This window comes from Acromyrmex echinatior, chromosome 7 (assembly GCF_024713525.1).
Source record: "Acromyrmex echinatior isolate Ae372 chromosome 7, ASM2471352v2, whole genome shotgun sequence".
NCBI classification, from domain to species: domain Eukaryota; kingdom Metazoa; phylum Arthropoda; class Insecta; order Hymenoptera; family Formicidae; genus Acromyrmex; species Acromyrmex echinatior.
Window position 1 is genome coordinate 8791767 of NC_141858.1, and position 23308 is coordinate 8815074.

Consider the following 23308-nt stretch of genomic DNA (forward strand, 5'->3'; position numbering starts at 1 on the left):
GAGGCTGCTCCCTAGTATTTATGGCCGCGATAGTGTCAGTCGTGTGCGCTCGCCGCCCGCTCTCTAGCAGCAGTAGGCACCCAACCACCGTTGCCCCCCTTATGCACCCTCCACCTCCTCCACCGCCTCCTCCTCCTCCTCCTCCTACGCCGCTACCGGAAAACCGCCACCCAACGGACTCCCTCCCTCCCTCCTCCCGCCACCGCCACCCGCCATTCCCGCCGGCGGGGTAAATTATTGGAAAATAGTCGGCCGCTCTGAGATCCTCTTTCTAGCGTCGCGACGCCAGCACGGGCGCGATCCTTCTTCTGTTTTGTATTCCGCGGTACCTTCGGGTGCCCGTCTGATTTATGCCTCTTCTGCCACCGTTCGCTCGCTTCCCTCTTCCCCGCGTCCCGACGTCCTCCTGAAACCTCTCCCGGCGCTCGCCTCCCCCTGTTCCGCCGCACGAGGGGGATGAATTTTGTCTCGTACGCTCTACACTTTATCTCGCAAACTTCCCATCCCTGTCCCATTTCTCCTCCTTCCAACAATGTATCGACTTTTTCGTATCCACGCCTTCGCGATATAGTAGGTAGGTATTCGAAGCGGTACAATGTAACTCGGAGTCTTTATTTCCTAAGTCAAGGACTTTGTCTCTGCCCATACTTCAGATGCTTAGTACTTGAGGCACTTTATAATGCAACAGCATTTAATGCTGAAGTAAATATAGGATCAACTATAAGGACAATGTCGTCAGTTTCGTCTTCCATAAAATCCGACCTGATTTGACTTTGCTGTGCTTTTTGCATAATTCTTTTCATAATTCTTTTAATTTACGCTGAATAAAGTTTACTAATTTTTGACATATTTCTTTAAATAGTACTAATTGTAAGTAAATATTTAATCAATAAAAAAAATGATATTTAAATCAAATTAATGGCTTTGTTAAATAAACATATATTTATATTTAGGCATTTAGTAAATATTTGCTTATATTTTGTTCAGTGTACACCAGAAACTTTTATATATGCGTGTGATTCTCTATTATAGATAATTAAAAAAAAATTCCATACTATAATTGCAACATAAAGCAATTGATCATTCTTAGATTTTCTTCATCCATTTCCCCCTGTTGTATTTACGTATCTTCCGTAATTTTGCCACCCCGCGTGTATATTATGCACAACGTTGCTCGTCTAACAGATGGTCGCGCACTCGTATCAGGGCGTTCCCTCGGGAGATCTTACGAAATAATTGCGATGTCAACACCGCGCGGCTTCGTCGCGACGGGGCGGTGATCTCGCTCCGTTCGCGCTATGTTTACGTAGACGGTAGCTTCATCTCGATTCTACACTTGACGAACAGATGGGCGACGGACATTTGATTCGGCCAATTGGCCCCAGCGGGTGGTCCTCCCCGTCGCGACGGGGTGAAATCGATCTTTAATGCGCGCCGCGGGAAGGCCGGGTCCCCGACTCTTAACCGCGCCGTAATCGCGTGATATCGCGCCGCCAACAACTACGCAATGGTTACGCACGTCGCGCGCACCGGCTGCGTGCTTTTCGGCCCATTGCGCTGTCACCCGCTAAATTTACAATCATTGATCGCATGCGGATATAGGTGGACGTGACACCCGTCGTAAAACCCGTCTACAGTTTTCGTGACGGCCGATCGTTGGCTTTTCTAATGATAAAATAAAACAAGAAAAAGTACTTACAGATTGTCGACTTGGGGTGTTTTTCTCTACAGCGTGAAGATGTCTGAAAAGATAGAAAAAGAGATTATTTTTAAGGGGAATAACAGACAATACGAACAAGTTCTAAAAGACAATACGAACAAGTATAGGGTATATGAGAGTCAACGTAATTAATTATAAATGCAAGAACTGTAATATGTATATAAAAAAAATTCTATAAATAATACATAGTAAAACACATTACATTATATATTTCGGCTCTTAGATTGAGTCATCCTCAGATAAAACAAAATTCACAACCTTAAAATTCATTTCCATCGTCATAGAAAAATCATGATGAAAGTTATCCAATTTATATAGCGATATTAATGCCTCATGGAGAATTACGGGGTAATATTATAAGGGTAATATTATTATGGGGGTATAGGTAAATATAAAAAATGTTATTGAATATATTTTTGTTAAGATTGATGGTTAAATTTGAATTAAATATGTTAGAGTTTATAAAAGTTAAATAAAAATTGGAGTTTAGATAGTTATTACCATGAATTACTTGCAAGACTATTCTAAAAAAGTATCGTTTAGCGACAGTAGGAATTTACCTGCACGATGGCAGATCTAATCTGATCAACGTCGATCAAGTAGCCCGCATCGACGCACCTATATTTCGAGTAACAAGAATTCCCGCGTCATAAATTCCGAGCGTCTCGTTAATTAGTACGGAGGGAGGTCAATTAACGCCAAGTCAAAGTGCGCGGTGCAAATTATCGGGCGATTACACGTACCATTAGAGGTATGCTGCCACGAGTACCAACGGAACGAAGCTCGACTAAGGGAGAGGAGAAGCGAAGATAGGCAGGGTAGAGAGCGAGAATGACGGTGGGAAGGCAGGAGGATGCGAGAGTAAGAGGACGAGGAGGTCGATGTGCAATCGTCTAATTTACGCAAATTGCAAATCCGGCCCGGCCGATGTCGCGCGGTCGTATAATGTCGCCAATCCTTGTTGGCGCGGGCGCAAACTAAGATCTAATAAAGCGACAAATCAGCCTAACGAGCGAAAATGCCACTTAATGCGGCGTCCTCCATACGTTGCATTAATGACTGTACTAACGGCTTTCCTATATATATATGCCGCAAACATTTCTAGCGTATGATTCTCCTCATTTCCATTGGGAGAATACTTTTTAGGATATATTCACTTCTCACAAATCCGTCAATAGCTTGCAAATTTCTTTTCTTCAAAGAATGAAAGGCGGTATACATGGAAAACATTTTGCTGAAGTATTTAAAAATTTAGATACAGATCTGAAAATAATTTCGCTGAACTATCAAAATATTTATATCTAGGAAATTCAAACATAACGAGCAATGTTGCAAAAAGTTTTGATAATCTAGCAACCAGCTCAAGCGTTCTACATAATTATTTTGATAATCCAGCAAAATTATCTTAATCTGAATCTAGCTAAATTTTTAGGTACTTTAGTGGAATTGTTCTTTTCGTGTACACTAAGTATTAAATATGTAATACTTCATTAGAATTTTTTTATTAAAAAAAAAATAGTAAAGGACAAGAAACTTTCCGTCTCAGGCTGTCGATATTAATTAGTAAAATTAAGGTAAATAAGAGCAAAATGCAAGTATTAGAGCGCAATTAAATTTTTAATACTTAGATTTTAGACTTTAGTAGTTCGAACGTTTCGACTCTTTTTAGAGTCATCATCAGCGATACAATACTCTTCTAAAGATATATACGTCTCTCATTTTATCATAAGCAGCTATTAATGGATTGAATAATCCAAAGTGAGGTGCAAGAATTTCGTTATAAATGTAATAAATAAAAAACAGTTAACAGAGAATCGATATTCACAGGAAAATTTGAGATAAAATCATGCAGATCATTTTAAATAAAAATCAATAGTGAATACATAAAATAAAAAATGTTAGTCGTGATAAGAGATAAAAAGAGATTTTATTCAGAATATTACTAGTTCAAGAAAGGATTCATGACACTTTCGCTCGTGGCAAGAATTAAATGAAAATAAACGCATTTTCTTAAAGATAACATTTTACATAAATATGATTATGCCTCCTGTCATTCCATTATCTCATCGAAAATTATGTCGCCGAGACGAGCGAGCGAGTATTGAATTCAATAACGGCGGATAACATCGAGAAAGAGACATAGGCATCCGACAAGCGGACGATAGCGGCTTCGTCGTAATGACGTAGAGAGTGGCACTCACCACTATCTGTGGTCCGGCGCAAAGCGATGGCCGAAATTAATTTTGGGCTTGACGTACGGCGCCTCATAATATTGTCTCATAACTCTCCGTCGCAATGGGGCTTATCTCGTGCGCAGTGGCGTTTCAATTAGCCGCTCGGCAGCGGGCCCCGTCCGAAAGTCTTATCCTCCGCATTGCATAATGCACGCATAAATACGCCGTTCGCCAATTAATTTTCACCAACGTGAATCTCTGCGAGATCCATCCGCCAAGTCCACGAGTTTCGAAATTCACGTCTATCGCACGGAGTGGATCTTATCGGCGGGCTGGTGTGTGTGTGCGTGTGTGTGCGTGCGTGCGTGTGTGTGTGTGTGTGTGTGTGTGTGTGTGTCGTAATGAACGCTTCGTTTTAACAGCTTCTCCGTCACCGGTTTTACATCAGCACCTGGAATCTCCGTGAATGAACTCGTTGCGCTCGTTTATCTGTGTCAACGAATTCTCATTTCATAACAGAAACGGATTGAACGAGATCTCTAATCAAGTCACAAATTTCCAATACCAAATATTTGTTGAGAGAGAAAGGATTTTGCACACATATTTCTGCATAGGCACTAATAACTTTCAGAACAATACACGATATGTTTAAGAAAAAGAATTGAAAACTTTTATGGCGTGTAATACAGATTTAAATCAATCGAAAGCGTTTTATTCGTATTTTCAGGTATTACATTTTTTAACTTGACATTGTATTATTCTAAATTTATCCATCTTTGTTTTAGTTTATCAAAGCTACAAATATTATATTTTACATTATATTTTACAAGAAATACAAGAAATCGTTGTATATAGAAATTAGATGTATAGAAATTAGATTTGAAGAAACTTTTACAGAAACAAAGTTCTAGTTGGACTGCGCGACACTTAATCAAAACGGATGAAATATCTATCTTGGGTGATTCTAACCAGTTCGTGCACCTCTGATAATAGCAAATTCTCCTGGATAGAAACGTCATCGCGTTTCGTGACCTGACAATGAGAAAAGTTCGAAAGTTGTTCGCAGGTCTGGCGCGGTGAAAAGGCGCTACTCGACGACGTGCTGCGAAACTCGAGTTACCTTTTTCACCCTCGAGTGGCGGTACCTTAAGAAGAACTACGATCTGCCCTATCGACATCTATATACAACCGAGAGGGCTAAAGCATCTAATGCGGGCCACTTCTTAAACAATCGCATCGATGAGTGCCCTGCCTTATGTTATCGTTTACGCAAAGGCCACATGCACGATTGATCAATAGAGCATTAGTCAACTTCGTTTCGCACAAATTGACGTCTCAATATTACAAGATCGAACTTGACGATCTCGCGAGAATAGATTTGAGTTAGAAATTTAATTTATTTCTTATTCCTTTGTTTTCTGTCGATTACGAGGAACGTATTAATTCCAAAACTCGAGATAGATTCGCGTAAATTCATAGAATCTAACAAACGTAAATTGAAATATTTCTTCTTGTCGCTCTTCATCAGTTTAGTTTTTCATGCCCTAAAAATTTTTTGGATGAGTAGACGATACAAATATGTGTCAGTAAGGAGCTGAAGATAATGATTCATTCTACGCTTTCTAGACATCGTGATTCCGCAAAATGTTCATTGGGCACAAGAGAGGCGGAAAATAGTAGGAAGGACACAAATCCCTTTCGAAGTAGGCGATTTTCGTAGACTTCGACTTTTCGGCTCCATGCTAACGGGAAACGGGGTCACGCCTACCTCGTTATCGAGCACGAGCTCCTTGTCTAGATTCTATTTTACGACTGTCTAATATGTGGTTGCCATTGTTGCACATGTTACTATCCAGAGCAGAAAATTTTCTCTTCTCGCCTGCTGTTGAACAATCGTTTTTCATAAAATAAAGTCTAGATTCCAAAAAACTTCAGATAACTATCATCAAGAATATCTTGAATATCTTGAATAACACTCGGAATAAACATTATACATAAAAGTGTAACTATACATAAGAGATTAGAATATCATATTAATTGCTTTTAATTATATTTTATTATTATGATAAATAAAACGAAATATCTCTCGGAAAGTTTAATGTTATTAGCATTACGTGTATTTTGGTAATATTTGTCTTCAATAAAATAATTACTTTCAACTTCTCAATAAAGAAACAATAATTTATTAAAAACTATTGAATTGACTACTTTATATTAACAGTTACCTGTTAGGATATATGTTAGATTTATGTCAGAATTGACACGGAAAGGATAAATGAAATTAGAAACATGAATCAGTTTGCTTTTTCGGCGTGAACAAGAGAAATATTGAACCATAATGATAGAAATTAGGATAGACTTCCGGGGAGTTTCTCAAGTATCCGAATTGTTAGAACGAAACGCGCTACCAGTAGCCACAAATCGTCGAAAGTTTGGAGAATCTTCGACAAATCAATAATAATATAATAATAATTTATCTTTTCAGATGAAACATGAAAAAAATTATTAATAATATAATAATTCATGTCAATTTTTTAATATACGAAAATTAAATTCTTTGAAATTCATGACGAAGTTGTTCTAAATTTAGCTACAAACAATAAAGCTAGTCTTCGACGACGTTATAATAAGACATATAATTATTGTTACTAACAATTATTTATACTTTATATTTTATTGAAAATTTTATTTTATTATCTTACACATCTCTTACATTATTCTTAAGAGAATCACTGTTTGTTTCTTTTAAACCTTACAATCATTTAATCACGTATTCACACAACACACATTTAAAAGTAATCATAATTGAAATATTTTTATTGAAAAAGAGAAAGAATCATAAAAACGTAGAACGATCTGACTGAAAAGATATGTCTCAAAAATTCCAATCCTGTTCGTTAACCCCTCGGGAGCGCAAGAAAGGAGTTCGGTGATGAGGGGCTAAGAAGGGGGCTTATGTGCACGAGATGCTTTTTATATTCTACAGGATTGGTACCGTCCCATAAATCAAGCAGGGCGACCATAAAACCGTAGTATTCGCGCAAGGGTATGCGGGAGTGTATCTGGAGTTACCGTCTTCTAAGAGTATCCCAGTCGAGTTCCAAACGTGCGCAGGCAGGGTGCCTGGCGCCCCCTTCAGTTTCCTCTATTAGGAAATTCATGACACGAGACGAACATGGGATACGTAAGACATTGCGACATTTTCATAGGCTTCAAAAACACTTGTAGTGTAAAGGAAAGCAAGATTATTTCGAATACCTGCATCCCTAAGCCGGATACATCTCGCCTGAAACTTTTGAAATTAGGTATTAGGGTCGCGCGCTGAACTAACATATCAAATCGCGTAAGGTAAGTGGACAGAAGGGTCTCTATCGGAGAATTAAGGTAAGAGGCTCAATGCTTACTAAAACCTAATATTAGCAAGAAGAAAAAGCGTTTGGTTCTCGGTTTAGCTGAATTTTTTTGCAATATTTTCACAACAAACTACGTTTTTAACATATGTAATGACGCAATTAAAAACATATTATACTACAATATAACAACTCTTGTACACGAATATTTAGATATTGTTAACTGTCTAATTTATAACGATCTTCTTTCTTACATCTTGAAATATCTGTAGAGTAGATCTTTAATACATACAGCGCTGTATAGAAACATGTTAAATGTTTAGTATGAATTAAAAAAGCGATTATATTATAATAATAAATCATCTGATATATTTTTTACTGCTAAATTTCAGCAGTAACTAAAATTTTTTAAGCAATAAAAATTAAGGATAAATAATAAAATATTTGAAAAAAGTTGAGATATACGGAGATAAAGGAATAATTTTCTAAAAATTGTTTCTTACATTCTTTATTATTTAAATTCTGTACAATTATTATTAATTAAAAGATACAGTCATTTAATATTGTATTTGTTTTTAAAGACAATATTATGAAATGCGAGTAAAATAAATAACGAGGGCTGATTTTCTTTCGCGTCATCTGCAAAAAAATGAAATAGAAGGAGCAACGAAAGCAGAGAGAGAGAGACAGAGAGAGAGAGAGAGAGAGAGAGAGAGAGAGAGAGAGAGGGGGTGAGTGAACGAATGACCACGCCTCAAGCCGAAGATAAGGCAACGTACTCATCGATAAACTTCAATTTTGAACAAACGAGGAAAGAACCGGGCCGGATGTATCCTCGACACGCCCCGACACGATGTAAAACCACGATGTAGTAGCTCTTATCTGTGGCCGGGACCAGCAACGAGATAAGTGGCCGTTTAGGCCATCTCCTTCGGATACGGAAGGAGAGAGGGGCAGGGCTCGACTATCCGCCGACGAGGCAGATAATCGTGTTCATTCACCGCGTGTTTCTCCGGGAAAGAGCTGCCGGGAAATCCACTTCGCATCGACTATCATATGGCACGAAGCGTCTGCTACCTGTTTACACATCCGCGGTGCTCCATTTAATTTACAAACGGTAATTGCATAATTGTACTCGCGATCCCCTTCCTTCCCCTCTCCATTCCCTCACGTTGTTTGAAACTATTGTAATCCTTCGTAACAATAGGCGGTTGTCGCGTCCAACAAACGACGAGCGTAGACGCAGATCGTGTTTCTAGATACACGCGTTCGAACAGAGTTCTAACTCCAAGAAAGATCCGAGAAACATAAGATATTCGTGCCAAGATACTAACGAATAATCAAAATTATATTTTTAAATTGATTTTTAGAACGCTGACTAATTTTATGTAAAATAGCACATTAATATACTGAAGGTGACCTAAACCGAAACTTTTATGATACATTTTTATAAGAAAAATTAAATATTGGGTCATTTAAAAAGTATCCGCGGTTTTTTCATTCAAAAATTGAACAAAAAACCGCGAATACTTTTTAAATGACCTAATATAATAATTCGCAAAAAAGACCCTGCATGAGTTTTGATGCTTCTTATTATTTATTATTAATTTATTTGTTTATTTTTAGAATTAATAGAGACGTGCTCAACAGTCGTTTAGATTTAAAAATAAAGATATATATATATATATATATATATATATATATATATATATTGTATATATATATATATATTGTGTGTATATATATATATATATATATATATATATATATATATGTATAAAATATTCATGCAAACGACAGAATTCCAGATTTCTAAAAATCCATGACGGCGGCACCCAGACTCGAAAATAGAGCGGCAACTAAAGAGACTAGACTAGAATGAGGCATGTGTGTTCATCAGAATTTAAAAATATCACCGTATCGGATCGCATAAAGCACTAACGCGTGACATCTCCACATCATTAGTCTCCACAACCTTGCTTTAAGAAATCGCAAGCTGTAAAGTCGTAAGAAATTGACAAATTACAATTGAATATGAAAAAAATAATCGATTGTGATCGGTCATAACATTTTCTTATAACTTTATGACTTACAGTCTCTTAAAACAAGATTATAAATCTAGAATTATATGTGGGTGTTCCTTGTCCAAATTTCTTATATGTTAAAGCATCGTAGATAGTTTTAATATTTAAATAAAAATCGACCGAAAATTAAACATATGGATGAAAATGCCACATTCAATCAAGGCGATTTATATCTATAATAATTGTAAATTATTTATATTAATTATTTATTATAACTTATAAGTTCAAGCTAACTGTGTACCGATTATTTATCGATCTTGAAATATAGTTCTAATAATTAATTAATTTACAAAAATATTTTCTCATCAAACCGAAAATATATTTTATTCTTTAGATAAACTTTAGATTATTTTTTAATAGAATAATAATTAAATTATTCATTTATTTTAATTGCTATTAAAAAAGGGAATAAGAAATAATGCGTATAATAACAAAATTTATTGTTTGTAATATATATTTATATGTCTATCAATTAAATTGCTATATAAGCGAATTATGATTTAAATAACATTATTTTTATTCTAAAATATTCAGAATTGAGTTAATTAATATTATTATTATTAAAGAGAATTATTATCTCAAGCTACGCGAATCATTCGCGATAAAACAAAACACAAGGTATATGCAATAAACAGTTCATTTGCAATTAATTGAAAATGCAGAAAACAAAATTTTTTAACGCACATTTATTCTATAATTGATTGAATAATTCATAATGACAGATCGATGAAACAAGATATAAATCAACGATACGACAATGCAGATAAAATAACATCTCTCTGCGTGATTACCTTCCTACTGTCCTTTCTAAACAAAGTGACCACCATGATCACTGCACCGACATCACGCCTCTCAGCGACAATAGTCGGCAGTTCTTTGACCTTAAAATCTTGAACTTAAAGTCGTCGATTGCTTGTATCTAGACTGCGTTGTTTTTTTGTGACATAATATAAAAGAGAAAAAGAATTATCGTTCATCAAATTCAAGATTTCAAGAACAATTCTATACTTATTCAATATCTTGATTATCTTTCTATTGAAGAGAATTAAATACTTGCAATTTTAAATTCTCACATGTCCTCCACATGTAAGCTTTCTTTTTCCGTCCTTTCAATTTTATTTATATGTGTATGATTAAAAGCAAATGTCCGAATCGTGCATAGAATGTATGGCGCGTCTTCGAAGATATGCTTTATCATCATCTATTTAACGTCCATTTAGGACGATGAGTTCGCAGCGATCAGACATAGGTTGGACTATGTTTCTCGAGCTACGCACTCCCTGTCATTGATGTCAAACGAAAGGCATTTCGCGAAGTGGTTTGTCACCGATCACTGGCTGCAGCGACGTAGGAATGGTAGTAGTAAGAGTAGCAACGGAGAATGCCGTTTCTTATCACGGTAGCATCGACAACCGTGAAAGATCTCTTTTCCAAGGTGGATAGACCCCTCCTTCTCTTTCTTTCTTTCTTATTTCTTCTTTTTTTCTTCGTGTCCCGCCGTCCACCTCTTACCCCCACTAAAATCTATCTCTCCTCCAAATAGGTCTTGTAGTACTTAGGGTTCATCAAGATAACTCTCCGGCCTGGCTTTGTGTCTCTTCCAAGAGAACGTTGCAAGCAGTGGTGGAGGTGGATTGAGAGCAGTGAGACGGAAGGACGAGGTGGGTAGTAGGACATATTGTACGGATGCTGCGCGTGGTTTATGTTTTGGTCTCTTCGAGATGCGAGAAGTGAGCTCCTTTCGTTTCTCTCTCTCTCTCTCTTCCTCCTCCCTCCCTCTCTCTAACACGCTGGATAAGTGCAAAGAACACATTGTAGAAACTTCGCGGATCGTTGATCCACGCTCGAAACCTGTCAGGACGACACTGCTCTTCCACCGTTCTTTTCCTCCTATTCTTCTACATACGCGCGCGCACACAATTGCCGGTGAAACTGTTCCATTGTCGCGCGAGATGCTCCTGATAAGTTAAAGTGGTGACCGTACGTGAGATGATCTGTTGACGATGTAAATATTTTCGCTACACGTTTGCGGAAGATACCCGCAGAGCCTAACTAAAATTGTCCCATTTGCATCGAAAGTATAGAAAGGCAGAATCATATGGATCGTATCGAATAAAAAATATGGTCTACATTAAAATTTGTATACACTATTTTGGAATACATCGTGCTTCGATTACTTCGCTCGCGACATCAGCTTTACTGGAATTCTTGAGGGTCCTGCGTTACGAACGGGAAAGCGAAACGAGCCATTATGTACAACAAATTACGGCGGACTGCGCGCTCTTCATTGCACAAGCAAAAAGGTAGTTCATTAACTGTTACGAGCTCTTTGGTGGAGTACGTACATACAAAGTAACGATAATCCGGACATCTCCGCTTCGGGCGTATCATCCCGGCCTTTCGAGAAAAAATAAATTATTCTCGAACAAGATTCCGGCCGAGAATGAAAAAATGAAAGATAGCTGAGATTGAGGGGAGAGAAAGAGAGAAACGCAGAGCGTGCTAAACTTTCGGCCGTAGAAAACGCATCGTCGTGTCGGTGCATTAACGTAATCACAGAGATGCCAGGTGTTGCTCTGCCTCTCTCATTTCCTCCTTTTCTTTTTTTTTACTATCTCTCTTAAACCGCCCGTTTTCCGGATGGACCTCGCGCGTCATGCTTCGTTCGCGCGTTCACAACACGTTCCTGACACGTGTCTGTGCGCAATTAAAACAAAGCGACTAGAAAAAAAATACCTACCGTCGCCTCCCGATGACCCATGTGCGCCATGTCCATCAATATTGAAAGCGAACGAACGCGGTGAGCTTAAGTGGCTCTGTGACTCTGCAAGAATTCGATTTTTATTGCCCGAAAATACACGTCGCGTCGGTCAATATCTAAGCAATCCCTTTATCACTGATTATCGAGCGCGTATTACGTTATCGTATTACCATCTGACGGATCGACGTTGCTACATAGTCACATTGCGACTAGGAAAATTGATAGAAGTAGGACACAAACGTTGTATCTTATAATATAGGTGTATCTGGAGGATATTTGTACGTGTATATTAACTCCAGCTAGATATCGATTATCGCTACATGAAGGATATTAATAGTTCTCGTAATCTAATTAATTAACTTTGAAATACTAATGGCCATTATCTGTGATTCCAACTTCAATTAGTTTTTTATCTTTCTCGTATATTCTTTGCAATCATTAACATAATAAGACATAATCAAAGTTAGGTTACGTATTATTATAGATTATGTATTATTTATTTTTGTGACATATATTTGCGACTGTATAATTTTCTCTATACTATATAAACATATAGGAATGTGTAACAAAAAAGAAGGAAGTGCATACTGTTAGGTATAAATTAGATCACCCTAGATTATATTAGATATAAAGAAATAATGAGAATCCAATCTCTAAAGTATATTAAATAATTTTTAATTTTGTTATTTTCAATATGTGTCAAAATGTAATTAATTTCTGTGATTAGTTCAAAAATAAACAACGTATATACTTAGTAAATAATAAATTAAATTTAATAAATTTTCTTGATTTCTTTCACAATTATTTAACTCCATATATTGTTTCAGTTAAATTAATGACGTATTAAAAATCAGGGCGGCAACTTATAGACATGATTAAGCATTTGAATATAATTTGACATTATTTAAGAATGTATTCATATATTACATATCAATATACGTATATATAATAAAAAATATTATAGACATATATAATAAAAAAAGAGAGAGTGCGAGAAGATTGCATTTGTTCTGAAAAAAATTAGTAATTTCGCACGAAATTGAGGTCCTCTCGAAAGTCTACATTCTTAGCCTGGGGGAAAGAGCGGTCACGAGATAAGAATTTATCAAGGCCGTTGGAATTAATCTGGCATTAATTCTAATCGCCCCGGCGATTTATTAGGAGACGGTAAATCTGCCAGGAACTTCTAAAGAAGTAGGAAAGTTCTCTCGCCGCCGAGCGAAGTCGTAAGGAACTTCGGGCTGGCAGAGAGGAGGGTGAGCTGGGTGAGCGGCCCGATTTTGGCTTCTTTAATTAACTACCCTCGAATCACGAAATCCTCGTAAAATTTATGTCCATTCATCTCGTAACCGTGATAAATATACTCAACATCATCCATGTGGAAAACCCTGTCGCCAAGCCTGTGACATTCCCCATTACAGAAAAAATACTCGGTTAATATGACGACATTGCCCCTACAACTATTTATTCTAAATCGATATCATTAGGGAAACACGTTATTAGTGAAATGATGTGTTATATCTACATACTTGTCATAGTTTCTCGGCCGTTAGTGATTCGTCGAACATATTAACCTGTTTGCTTCTTTGAACTGATAAGCATCGTAATGTGGCATTAGCCTTGAGGCTAATGGATGCATTTAACAAAAATACGAAACGCAATTAAGAAGGCTGCAGCTCATTAATTATGCCGTCTCTTTCACTTTGTAATTTCAGCTGAGTGAAAATATAAAGTGAATATTCTATTGCTGTCTCATTGAATTTTTCTGCTCTCTCATGTGTCACTAAATCTATTACAGATTGCTGCGTTACATCGTTTATAGAGTCGTTTATCTGTATAGATGTTTCTCGTTTTACATTTCTCTCCTTCATTTACACAAGCATGACGTGCGAGTTAGACAGCTCTAGAAAACTGTTTTACAAAAGATCTAGAGAAAGAAATGATGATATCATATCTGACGCAATCAGAGACAGTTATTCTGTATCACAAATGTGGTCTGTCGCTAGTTGGTTAGCTTAAAAGTTTCGAAACGAAACAGCACTTTTGAAAATAAAACAACGTTTTTAAATTTAAAAAAAATTCGGAGACGAACCATTGTATGTAAATACTTGTTTGAACAAAATTTACGTTTAACATGCCTACGCGAAATTAATACTGACAGGAAGAGAACTTAAAATATTATCAGTCTCTTAAAAATTCATTTTTATAATACTACCGCTAATAGCAAACGGTTAAATACCTATACAATTTTGCCGTCGTCGCATAATGTTGCGAGTCATTAACAGCAATCATTAGCACGCTCTTCTACTTCACGTACAGGTGATGTTTAAAATGCCAATCAATCTATTTTCGCGTTAGTGAATACAAATTACTAATATTCAAGCAGACTTTTTTTTCTTAAATCATCTATTGAGTAATATTTAACACAGATAGCAAAAAAATTAGAGATAACATCTATTATTTTCTTTCACACACGGTTAAATATCAAAGAAGCAAAAGCAATCCAATTCCTTAAGTTAAAAAAATAACATTCTGTTACTTTTAATCTCCATGTGTGTCAAAATGTACATCAATCCATTTCTGTGATTAGTTTCAAAGAAAACAACATTCACATTAACGTATGCACTTAGTAAATAATCAAATTTAATTTAATACATTTTTTTAGTTAAATAGTTTGAATTAAACTAACAAGTAGAAGCACTTATAGAAATGATTATTGAGTAACTCAAATTGGATGTAATTTAATACTATACATATAAAGTTAATTATAATTATAAATCAATGTCAGAGTCTAAAGACATTTACAATCACGAAGCAACTCTATAAATCGACAACATCCGCGGAAAAGATAAAAATCGAGCTTTATTATAATCTATAACACGCGTTATTTTTTAATCCACGCGGAATTTCTGAGTAATCTGACAGTATAATTCATAAGTTTTGAAAACAAAATTTTATCGAGAACGCATTCAAGGCGGGCGGCAAACTGCGACAACAAAAGGAAATCTGAAGAAAAAGTTATTATCGGCGCGAATTTGACTTTTGGGAAGACGGCCAGTGTTGTCGAAAAAAAAAAGGAAACGGCATTCCGCATTATCTGAAAGGAGACCCTAGAGAACTGCTGCTCCAGTCTCCTTTGGTGCTCTTTTTCCCCTCTTCTCTCTCTCTCTCTCTCTCTCTCTCTCTCTCTCTCTCTCTCTCTCTCTCTCTCTCTCTCTCTCTCTCTCTTTCTCTCTCTCTATTTTCGCCGCTTGCTATCCCCTCTCACACTCACACAAACGTGTTCACTTACTTTTCTAAACGCGAGTCTTTTATCCAAAGTCCCTTATCGCCATTTACGCCAGTCAATAAAGGAAGAATTGAGATTTTCTGCATGAAGACTACATGAAAAATATATAGCTATAATACATAGTCATCGTATGTATTTTAACTTAATATATAACAATTAATTTCATATTATATAATTTAATTATATATTTATAATTCATTATTTTAATATTATATTAATTCGTTATTGTTAACGACATTTAAAAGCTTCGTAAATTTTTATAGAATTATTTTAAAGTTACATGTTCATACAGAATAGCGTCGGTATTTCGCATGACTACAAAATATAAAACTGTTTTATAAACTAATCCGTTAAGATAATAATTCTTGGATAAAATAATTTTCATCGAAATTATTTCAACCTCCATTCGCTTGCTATTTGACAGCTATATTGTACAATTTACAGTTTTTACTTTTTTTTTCGATATCTATCGTTTCTCTCTCCACAGCAGTATCGACGTTTCCGAAAGACGTTTCCGCGATGGGAGAGGGTCAGGGAAAACAAAAGAGGTTTCCTTCTTTCCGGCCGTACTCGTCGCACGTATTTTCAGCGGAGAATAATAAATCGACGCCGAGTATCCGAGGCACCGATATCGCGGCCGTTCAAAAACTCACGTAGTTATGTAATTTATGACTATTTTCCGACGTCCTCCCCCATCCCCCCAGTCCGGTTCCGAATAAAAATCAGGGCAGAAAAATATCTGCGTAAAGCATCGACCGATCGTACATCGAGACGACACGGAATAAGAATAGATCACAGAGAAAAATTCAGGGAAATCGAAAATTATCGACCAGTAAAAAATTCAACTCGAAAGTTTTATCGACCTACCTCAGTTGTTCTTTAAAATTATCTCTACTATTTTATTAAATTAATTAAAGAATTAAATAAAATACAAATGCGCCCTTACATATAATTAAATATAAATCATATAATTTGATGGAGGACATTACTATTTTTATAATGACATTAATTTATTAAAAATGAGAAGTAATTTTTATGTCTCAAGAACTTAATTGTTTATTTTCATGATATTGTATCATTATTTAATTCTGTTTGAATATATAAGTTAATATCATCAATCAATTGCTACACAAATGGAGAATAGAGAATAAGATAATATATGTATTAAAAAAAATATACAGTTAAATATTCTTTTTCGAATATAAAATGTAATTTCATATTTTTATAATTTCATTGTTATTATAGTTACTTATATCCTGAAACTCATTCTCAATAATTATTATTTACAACAGTAATTTTATTGTATTCATGATCTATAATACGTTCTTCAAACATGACAAGACATTTTTTAAGTTTTTTATGTGTATAGTATAACATGGATATTTCCAGATACATTTTTAATTTCACTTTATTATAGATTATTATGTACATAATTTTAATTTCGTAGATTTTTGTGTAGAATTGAGTATGTGGACAATATTTGTGTAAACGTATTAAAATACGCACAATATGATTCCTTTCATAATTATTAATCATCATAAAGACAAATATATTAATATTCAATATTAATAATAGTTAATAATTAACATCTTTCCCAATCTATTTTTTTAGCTAAATTTTTACTCTGTTTTTTCGGATAATCGTATAGATACATAACATATGATAGCATATTTATATAATTTTCTTCATATTATTATCGTACATATATTGTATATAGAATATCTACATTATTCTCCTTTTAAATTTCTCGATAAGCAAGTTAAAGTAGATATGGAAAGGATTATTATAGAGCAATCCTTTATCTATTATTTTAAAACAGTTATCGAATTTTATTCTTTGTTTGGAACATTGTCAAAGATGGAACGCAATAAACCAGCAATTCGAGGGACGGAGAGGAAAGGGAAAAAGATAGAGAAAAGGGCGACGTCAAAGAAGAAGTGAACGAGATCGGTAACGAGGAGACATGCGAATGGACACGGTAGCTCTGCGTATGGCGCGCGATGGAACAGAGACCGGTTGTTAAAGAGAGGTGGCAAGGTGAGGAAGTGAGAGAGAGCGACGGCGGCGGGAGATAGAAAAAGAGGTACGCGCGGAACTCTGGAAGGAAAGCGAGTCGACGAAGCGAGTGGAGGAGAGAGAAAGAGAGACGGAGAAACAAGAGCGGTAAAAATGAATCGATAGGCGGAGTTTTTCATGACGCGCCGCTAGAGGCGCTCCAGGTGGGGGAGCGCAATAGGCGGAGTCAGGCTGATTTAGGGCCGCCATTTTGTGACAATGGACGAGAGGGGGTATGCCTATCTGATTGGCTGATCTACGGACTTCTCTCGTCCTGGACAAGCTTCTACAGATTGTTCGGTTGTACACACCGCCGGGTACTCCAGCCACCCGGCAACCCGGCAACGCTGGGCCACCCCACACCGTGGCTTCTCCTACCCCGCTGCCGACGGTGACGTGCTCTCTCTCTCCCTCCTCCCCGCCCCTCTGCTGTATCATCGCGCACATACACGTACGTACATACGTTTACGTGCGTACACACACGGAAAAAATGCCAAGTCCCGCGTAGCAGAGGAATCCTCGCGAAAAATTGCAAGCGTTTCGTATACGGCTCGCTCGCGCGCTACATGCGATCATTTTATCTGCCATCAGAAAATGTTGATTGCAATATTTCGCTTCCGCTTAATCGAACGTGTTTGTCTCTTTCTCTAGGACGAACGTCGTCCAGACAGACACTATCGCGTGATCTCCTTTAGGATTTTTAATTTGACAGAAACAGAGGAAGAAAACGTGTGAGTAGGACGCTTTCAAGTGTCGATTATGTAACAGTCTCCTGGATAGCAGATTGATTAGATTCACTAGTTAGCAATCACTAAGATCTACGTGACTCTTGCCTTACGATTGCGAAAAGCATGTTGCCAAGAGTGCTTTGTCGATTAGAATTCATTTCCTGAAATAGGATTCGTCATTGTTTAAGAGATTGAGTCGAAGAATTAAGCCTACTCAGGATTAAATTTATCTCATATTAAAACTTCTTTTTATTTTATCTAGGTATAAGCTGTATTTTATATTGTATAATTCAGTTTTAATAATAACAAATGTTCTACAAAGCACGTTTGCCATTATCTTATAAAATTTTCACTTTTCCACGTAACTTTCCTATTGACTTTTTCCTATAATATAAAGTTCATTACATTTCTTATAAGATAATTAAGAAAGTAACATTTATTTACAATTGAATGCAAACTTGCGCCATTAACAAATTCAATATCATTCAATTTTGAGAGAAAGTCAATAAGTTCAAAATTTTTGTAATAGCAGGAAGAATTTTTGTATCGCGTATTATAACGATTATATATCTGTAAGATACAGATCATCTCAGAAAAGTTTGGAGTCACACAGAACGCACCTAATGTTGAGCATGCTATGTAAACAAGAAGATTGCCGGTATCCGGCTACAATTAACGTAGAAATGATACGAGAACAGCGGACAGACCAGAAAGTCTTGCCGCGCTATCGGATCGCACGACCTGGGGCAACCTGTAATACGGTAGATTGTCGTCGTCGTCATTGCATCTCGCTCGGATTTCAGACTTCGGATTTCGGAGGGCGTGTGTATCTTAATCGCGGTATCTCATCTAGATAGGCCGCCGGCATCAAGATCGACGGCCTGCTCGTTCGTTTGCGCGCGCGAGCTACATGTCGTATACGCGATATATGCACAGGCGAGGCATGTGCATGAATGTGTGTGTGTGTGTGTGTTTGTGCGTACCAATATACGCAAGTGTGTACGTATCTAGCCGGTAATCTCTCTTCGCGCGTGGGGCACGTGGCTCCCGCGTTCGGGCCCTCGTTTTCCTCGATCCGATCTAAATTTGGATCGACCGATCAGTGTGGAGAAGGCGCGCATCTCTCTTTCATCACGGGAACCACACGGGATTCCCAGCCACCTCGCGCCGCGTTGATCCGACGGAATTATTCAGCATCCCGCCGGCTCGTGCTGCGATCTAGATAATCGTGTTTTACGCGATCGGCCCGATTCCCTTTCCGTCGAAAAGCGGGTAAACGAGCCGAGTTTGCGATCGAAATCTCTCCGGAATAAATTGTATTAAGTATTCGAATAATTAATATTCCTTGAAACATTTTTCCTCTTTTTTTATCTATAGATTAATCGATTAATTTATAATTTAATTAATTTTCGCTCGATAAAAATATTGGAGATAATGGAATTTTGAATAATAAACAAAATTTAAAGATATCTGTATCAAGCCATTCATTGAATTTAAATTCCTCTACCGATTGTTCAATCAATTAAAAAAATTTCTATTGCGAGGAAGATTAAAAATTATCTACGATAATTTCATTCGTCATTGCACTATGATGATACGTTAGATTTTCGATTGGCCGGGCGCGTTGATAAATTGCCGACGTAAATAGCATCGCTCGCGTTACACTCGATGCAATATATTCAAAGTAGACTATAGAAATGTATCGTCCATGTGCGTCCTGATGGAACGATTTGGCACTGTTGAGCCGCGGTATCTGCCAATCGGTGAGGACTGTATTAAATCCGCCTGGGAACATTGAATTTTCCGCTCGCGCGCGCGAGCGTCCCGCTGTGGACCGAATCGCATTCTGAACACTTCGCTTCGAATACTGTTGCTAGGTTGGATCCAGCTATTTCCCGACTCGTAAATTATTTCTGTGAAAAACGAGCTGTGTGAAAATCACCGTCTACATATATACAATGTGCGTGTGCATTCCTCATTTATTGAATTGACTTCAATAGTCAGTGCAAGTGGTATGACTCGTTTGTGCATTTTTCTCGAGTGAAACATACTCAAGAAATACTCATGTCGTAGACCCCGACGCTTTACTCTTTCGTAAACCGGTACGGACAAGATAAATGACCGAAGCGGGCTTGATGCTCGAAAGAAATTACGCCTAAGCTAAACGGGTACCGCCTTCCCTCATGAATATTCAGTTGGCCAATAGAAATCCGTCCTACGACGGTACAACGGTCTAAAAATTTCAATAACATTATTGATCGTCGCCTCGTGTATCTGTGCACTTTGACACCGATTCAGCATGTATGGATTTGTATCCGTCATTGTCGTTATTATACTACGCTACTAATTTTATGAAAGCGTGAGACACTTGTCCTTTCGTCGTTTTCTCGTATTCTCGTCGACGGCGTTGACAACAGCGGCAATAACATCATCGGTGGAGAAACGGTACGGCCGCCGGCATAAATGCATACGGGGTAAGCAGAATGCACTTCTCCGTCGGCGTCGGAGTGGTGGGGAGAAGAGAGCAGTTACGCCCCTCTGGTAGGTTGGGCTCCAGCTGGGGGGCGGTGCCAGAACCGGCCGAACGGCGTCGGACTGGAACGAAGGTTGCCGAACGTGCGGGAACGTGGGGGCTCGTGCAGCGCAGTGTTTTCATGCGCTTAGTTTCGCGCCGGGTGCCACGACAGTCGCATCGAGTCGAGTTCGCGCGCGCGTGCGTGCGTTTTTTTGAAAAAAAAGGAGGAAAAATTCCGAAAAAGACTCTACAATCGCACCTTATCTGCTCGATAAGACGAACGCGACGAGAAAACAGGCAGGAGGATGGACTAGGGATGAGTTTTGTGGTGGAAGGTAGAGTACGATTGGTACGAGTTCGCGCGCCAAAGTTCCACTCCGCAAAGTGAGAGAACGTTGTGGGTCCTGTTATCGGAATCCTCGTTTTCCAAGAGACAACATCCGCCGGAAGGAGAAACGGAAGAGGGGAGAAGCGGAAGAATCAATGAAAGTCGATCGATCCGATTAATCTGCCTTGCGTCCCTCCCCCTCCTCCCTCCCTTCAACCATCTACTCGTCCATCCGTCGAGCAAAACTCCAAGAACGCTACGATGTGCTGTGTGTGTGATGTACGGTGCAGTGTGTTGGTGCTAACTTAGTGATAACAATATCCCCTCCTCCGTCGCGTCTACAAACAACCGTGGAATCGGCAACAAACTAGTCCTGTTATCTCGACCGGGGATTGCCGCCGGGAGATAAGGTAAGGGCAGACAGACGATCGTAGTCGTTTGATTATCCGTGTTGATTGTTTCGCGACGGGGGGCATCGCACCGTAATGTACCGCAATGTAACGCAGCGCAAATATCTCGCGATTGTCGCTGGCCTTTATCGAATCCACCCCGCCGAGTCACTTTTCCAACTTTTCTTCGGCATAAAACATTACCACCGACCACGAACGTCACAATCATAATACGTAAGTTTGACTTATCGCAGCGCGTGAATAGCAACTTGACTTGTCTTGAAATCTGTAAAGTTAAATTGTCGTCGAGAGTAACATGTTTCATTTCAATTGGATGTGCCAGAGGAGAGAAATCAGTTCATATTATATAGCTAAATCGTACTTTCGTTTTCTTATACTTTGATGTCAATTTCCATTAATGTAGATAACCTTAATCTCGATTTGACTTACCCTTTTATCTTTTCAAGTTCTTAGGCCCAGTTTCACAACTCACGATTAAATAATTCTTAGACTAATTCTACAATATGCTTTTTATTTTCTGTTTCTTGCTGTTTGTCTCTTGTTTTATTGACCAAAAAGGCAAGAGACAAACAGAGACAAACAGCAAGAAACAGGAAACAAAGAGCACATTGTAGAATTAGCCTTAATCGAAGTTCAACTTGTTTCTGATTTCTTTCTTATTCTAGAATTGGAAAGAAATGAGTAAGTTGCACCTCGACAAAGAGTTAATCGTGATGAGTTGTGAAACTGAGCCTTGAAATTAGTAAATTAAACCGAGATTAAAATTAATCTAAATTGGTGGAAACGGGTATAAATATGATTCATACATAATTAGGTTAGCCAGGTGAAATCAATCTCGCATTGTTTATACGCGAATAAAGTATCGCGATTTTATCAATATTTATGATACTAAAAACTATAATTTATTGTGTTTTCGCTATTCATCATCGAGTTTATTTGCTCTATGATCAGTGACTGTCACGTCATGTGCTACTCATTTCGCAACAGATTTTTTAGGCAGAATAAACAATACTAGTAATGTTCATTTCCATCAATATAGATTAACCTTAATCTTGGTTCAACTTTTTTCATTCTTAAATAGTTAATCTTTTTTAATTCTTAAACTTTTTTAATTCTTAAAACTACGCTAGTAAATCTATAGTGTCAAATTTATTCATTGTTTTAGTATAAAATAACGATATAAATTAAGTAGGAGTAGTGACGACTTAAATTAAGTTAAATTTGACAATATAGATTTAACATGGGTACGTAAAAAAAGTTAGTTGAACTGAAATTAAAATTAATTTGCGTTGGTGGAAATAAAAGTTCGATATTACAAGAATATTCAAATAAAGATTACACTTAGAGAGAGACAGAGAGAGAGAGAGAGAGAGAGAGAGATGTTTCAAAATACATTTTAAAATCGATGACTATAATAAATGAAGGGATACCTGTAGTAAAAAATAAATAGAGCGCCTATAAATAGAGAGACCTAAATGATTCAGCAAGTTGGAAATTTTCTTGACCCATCTATAAATGGAGAGATATTAGAAAATATTTAAGTGGTGAATACTCCAGCGATGGACACATTTTTCACGATAGTCAAACTTCTCAGGAATACTCGATTGCGATTGAGTTGATGTGCTTATCACCTTATTATTGCTCGAGTTTTCCCACGTCTTCAACATATCTATATCTACAATTCGCAGTTCTTTTCTTACAAATGATTACACAATTCTTGGTCCACGAAAACGAGCTAAAAGCAGAACCAAAGAGCGAAAATCAGAATTCCGAACAGCGCAGGTAAAACGACGCAGGTTGCAACGGTCACAGAAGAATAATATGGACCCTTTTTCGACACTCCGTCGCAGCACAACGGTTTACACTCGCAAAATGTCAAATTAATATCTCCTAG

General features: G+C 37.3%; 2 protein-coding genes across 3 annotated transcripts in view; one reads left to right on the forward strand and one right to left on the reverse strand.

Moving 5' to 3' along the window:
• The window catches only part of LOC105154417 (uncharacterized), a 34286-nt gene extending 22188 nt beyond the window's left edge, over positions 1-12098 (reverse strand). The window contains exons 1-2 of the mRNA XM_087408299.1: positions 12069-12098; positions 1700-1725 (exon numbers count right to left, since the gene is read on the reverse strand). Coding sequence (XP_087264425.1) covers positions 1700-1725; positions 12069-12098 — 56 coding nt within the window. The remainder of the gene's footprint in view (positions 1-1699; positions 1726-12068) is intronic.
• Positions 12099-20804: 8706 nt separating this feature from the next.
• LOC105154418 (uncharacterized) overlaps positions 20805-23308 on the forward strand; it is a 98788-nt gene continuing 96284 nt past the window's right edge. For both annotated transcript variants that reach the window (XM_087408186.1, XM_087408185.1), the window contains exon 1: positions 20805-21414. The gene's annotated coding sequence lies outside the window, so the exon portion shown is untranslated. The remainder of the gene's footprint in view (positions 21415-23308) is intronic.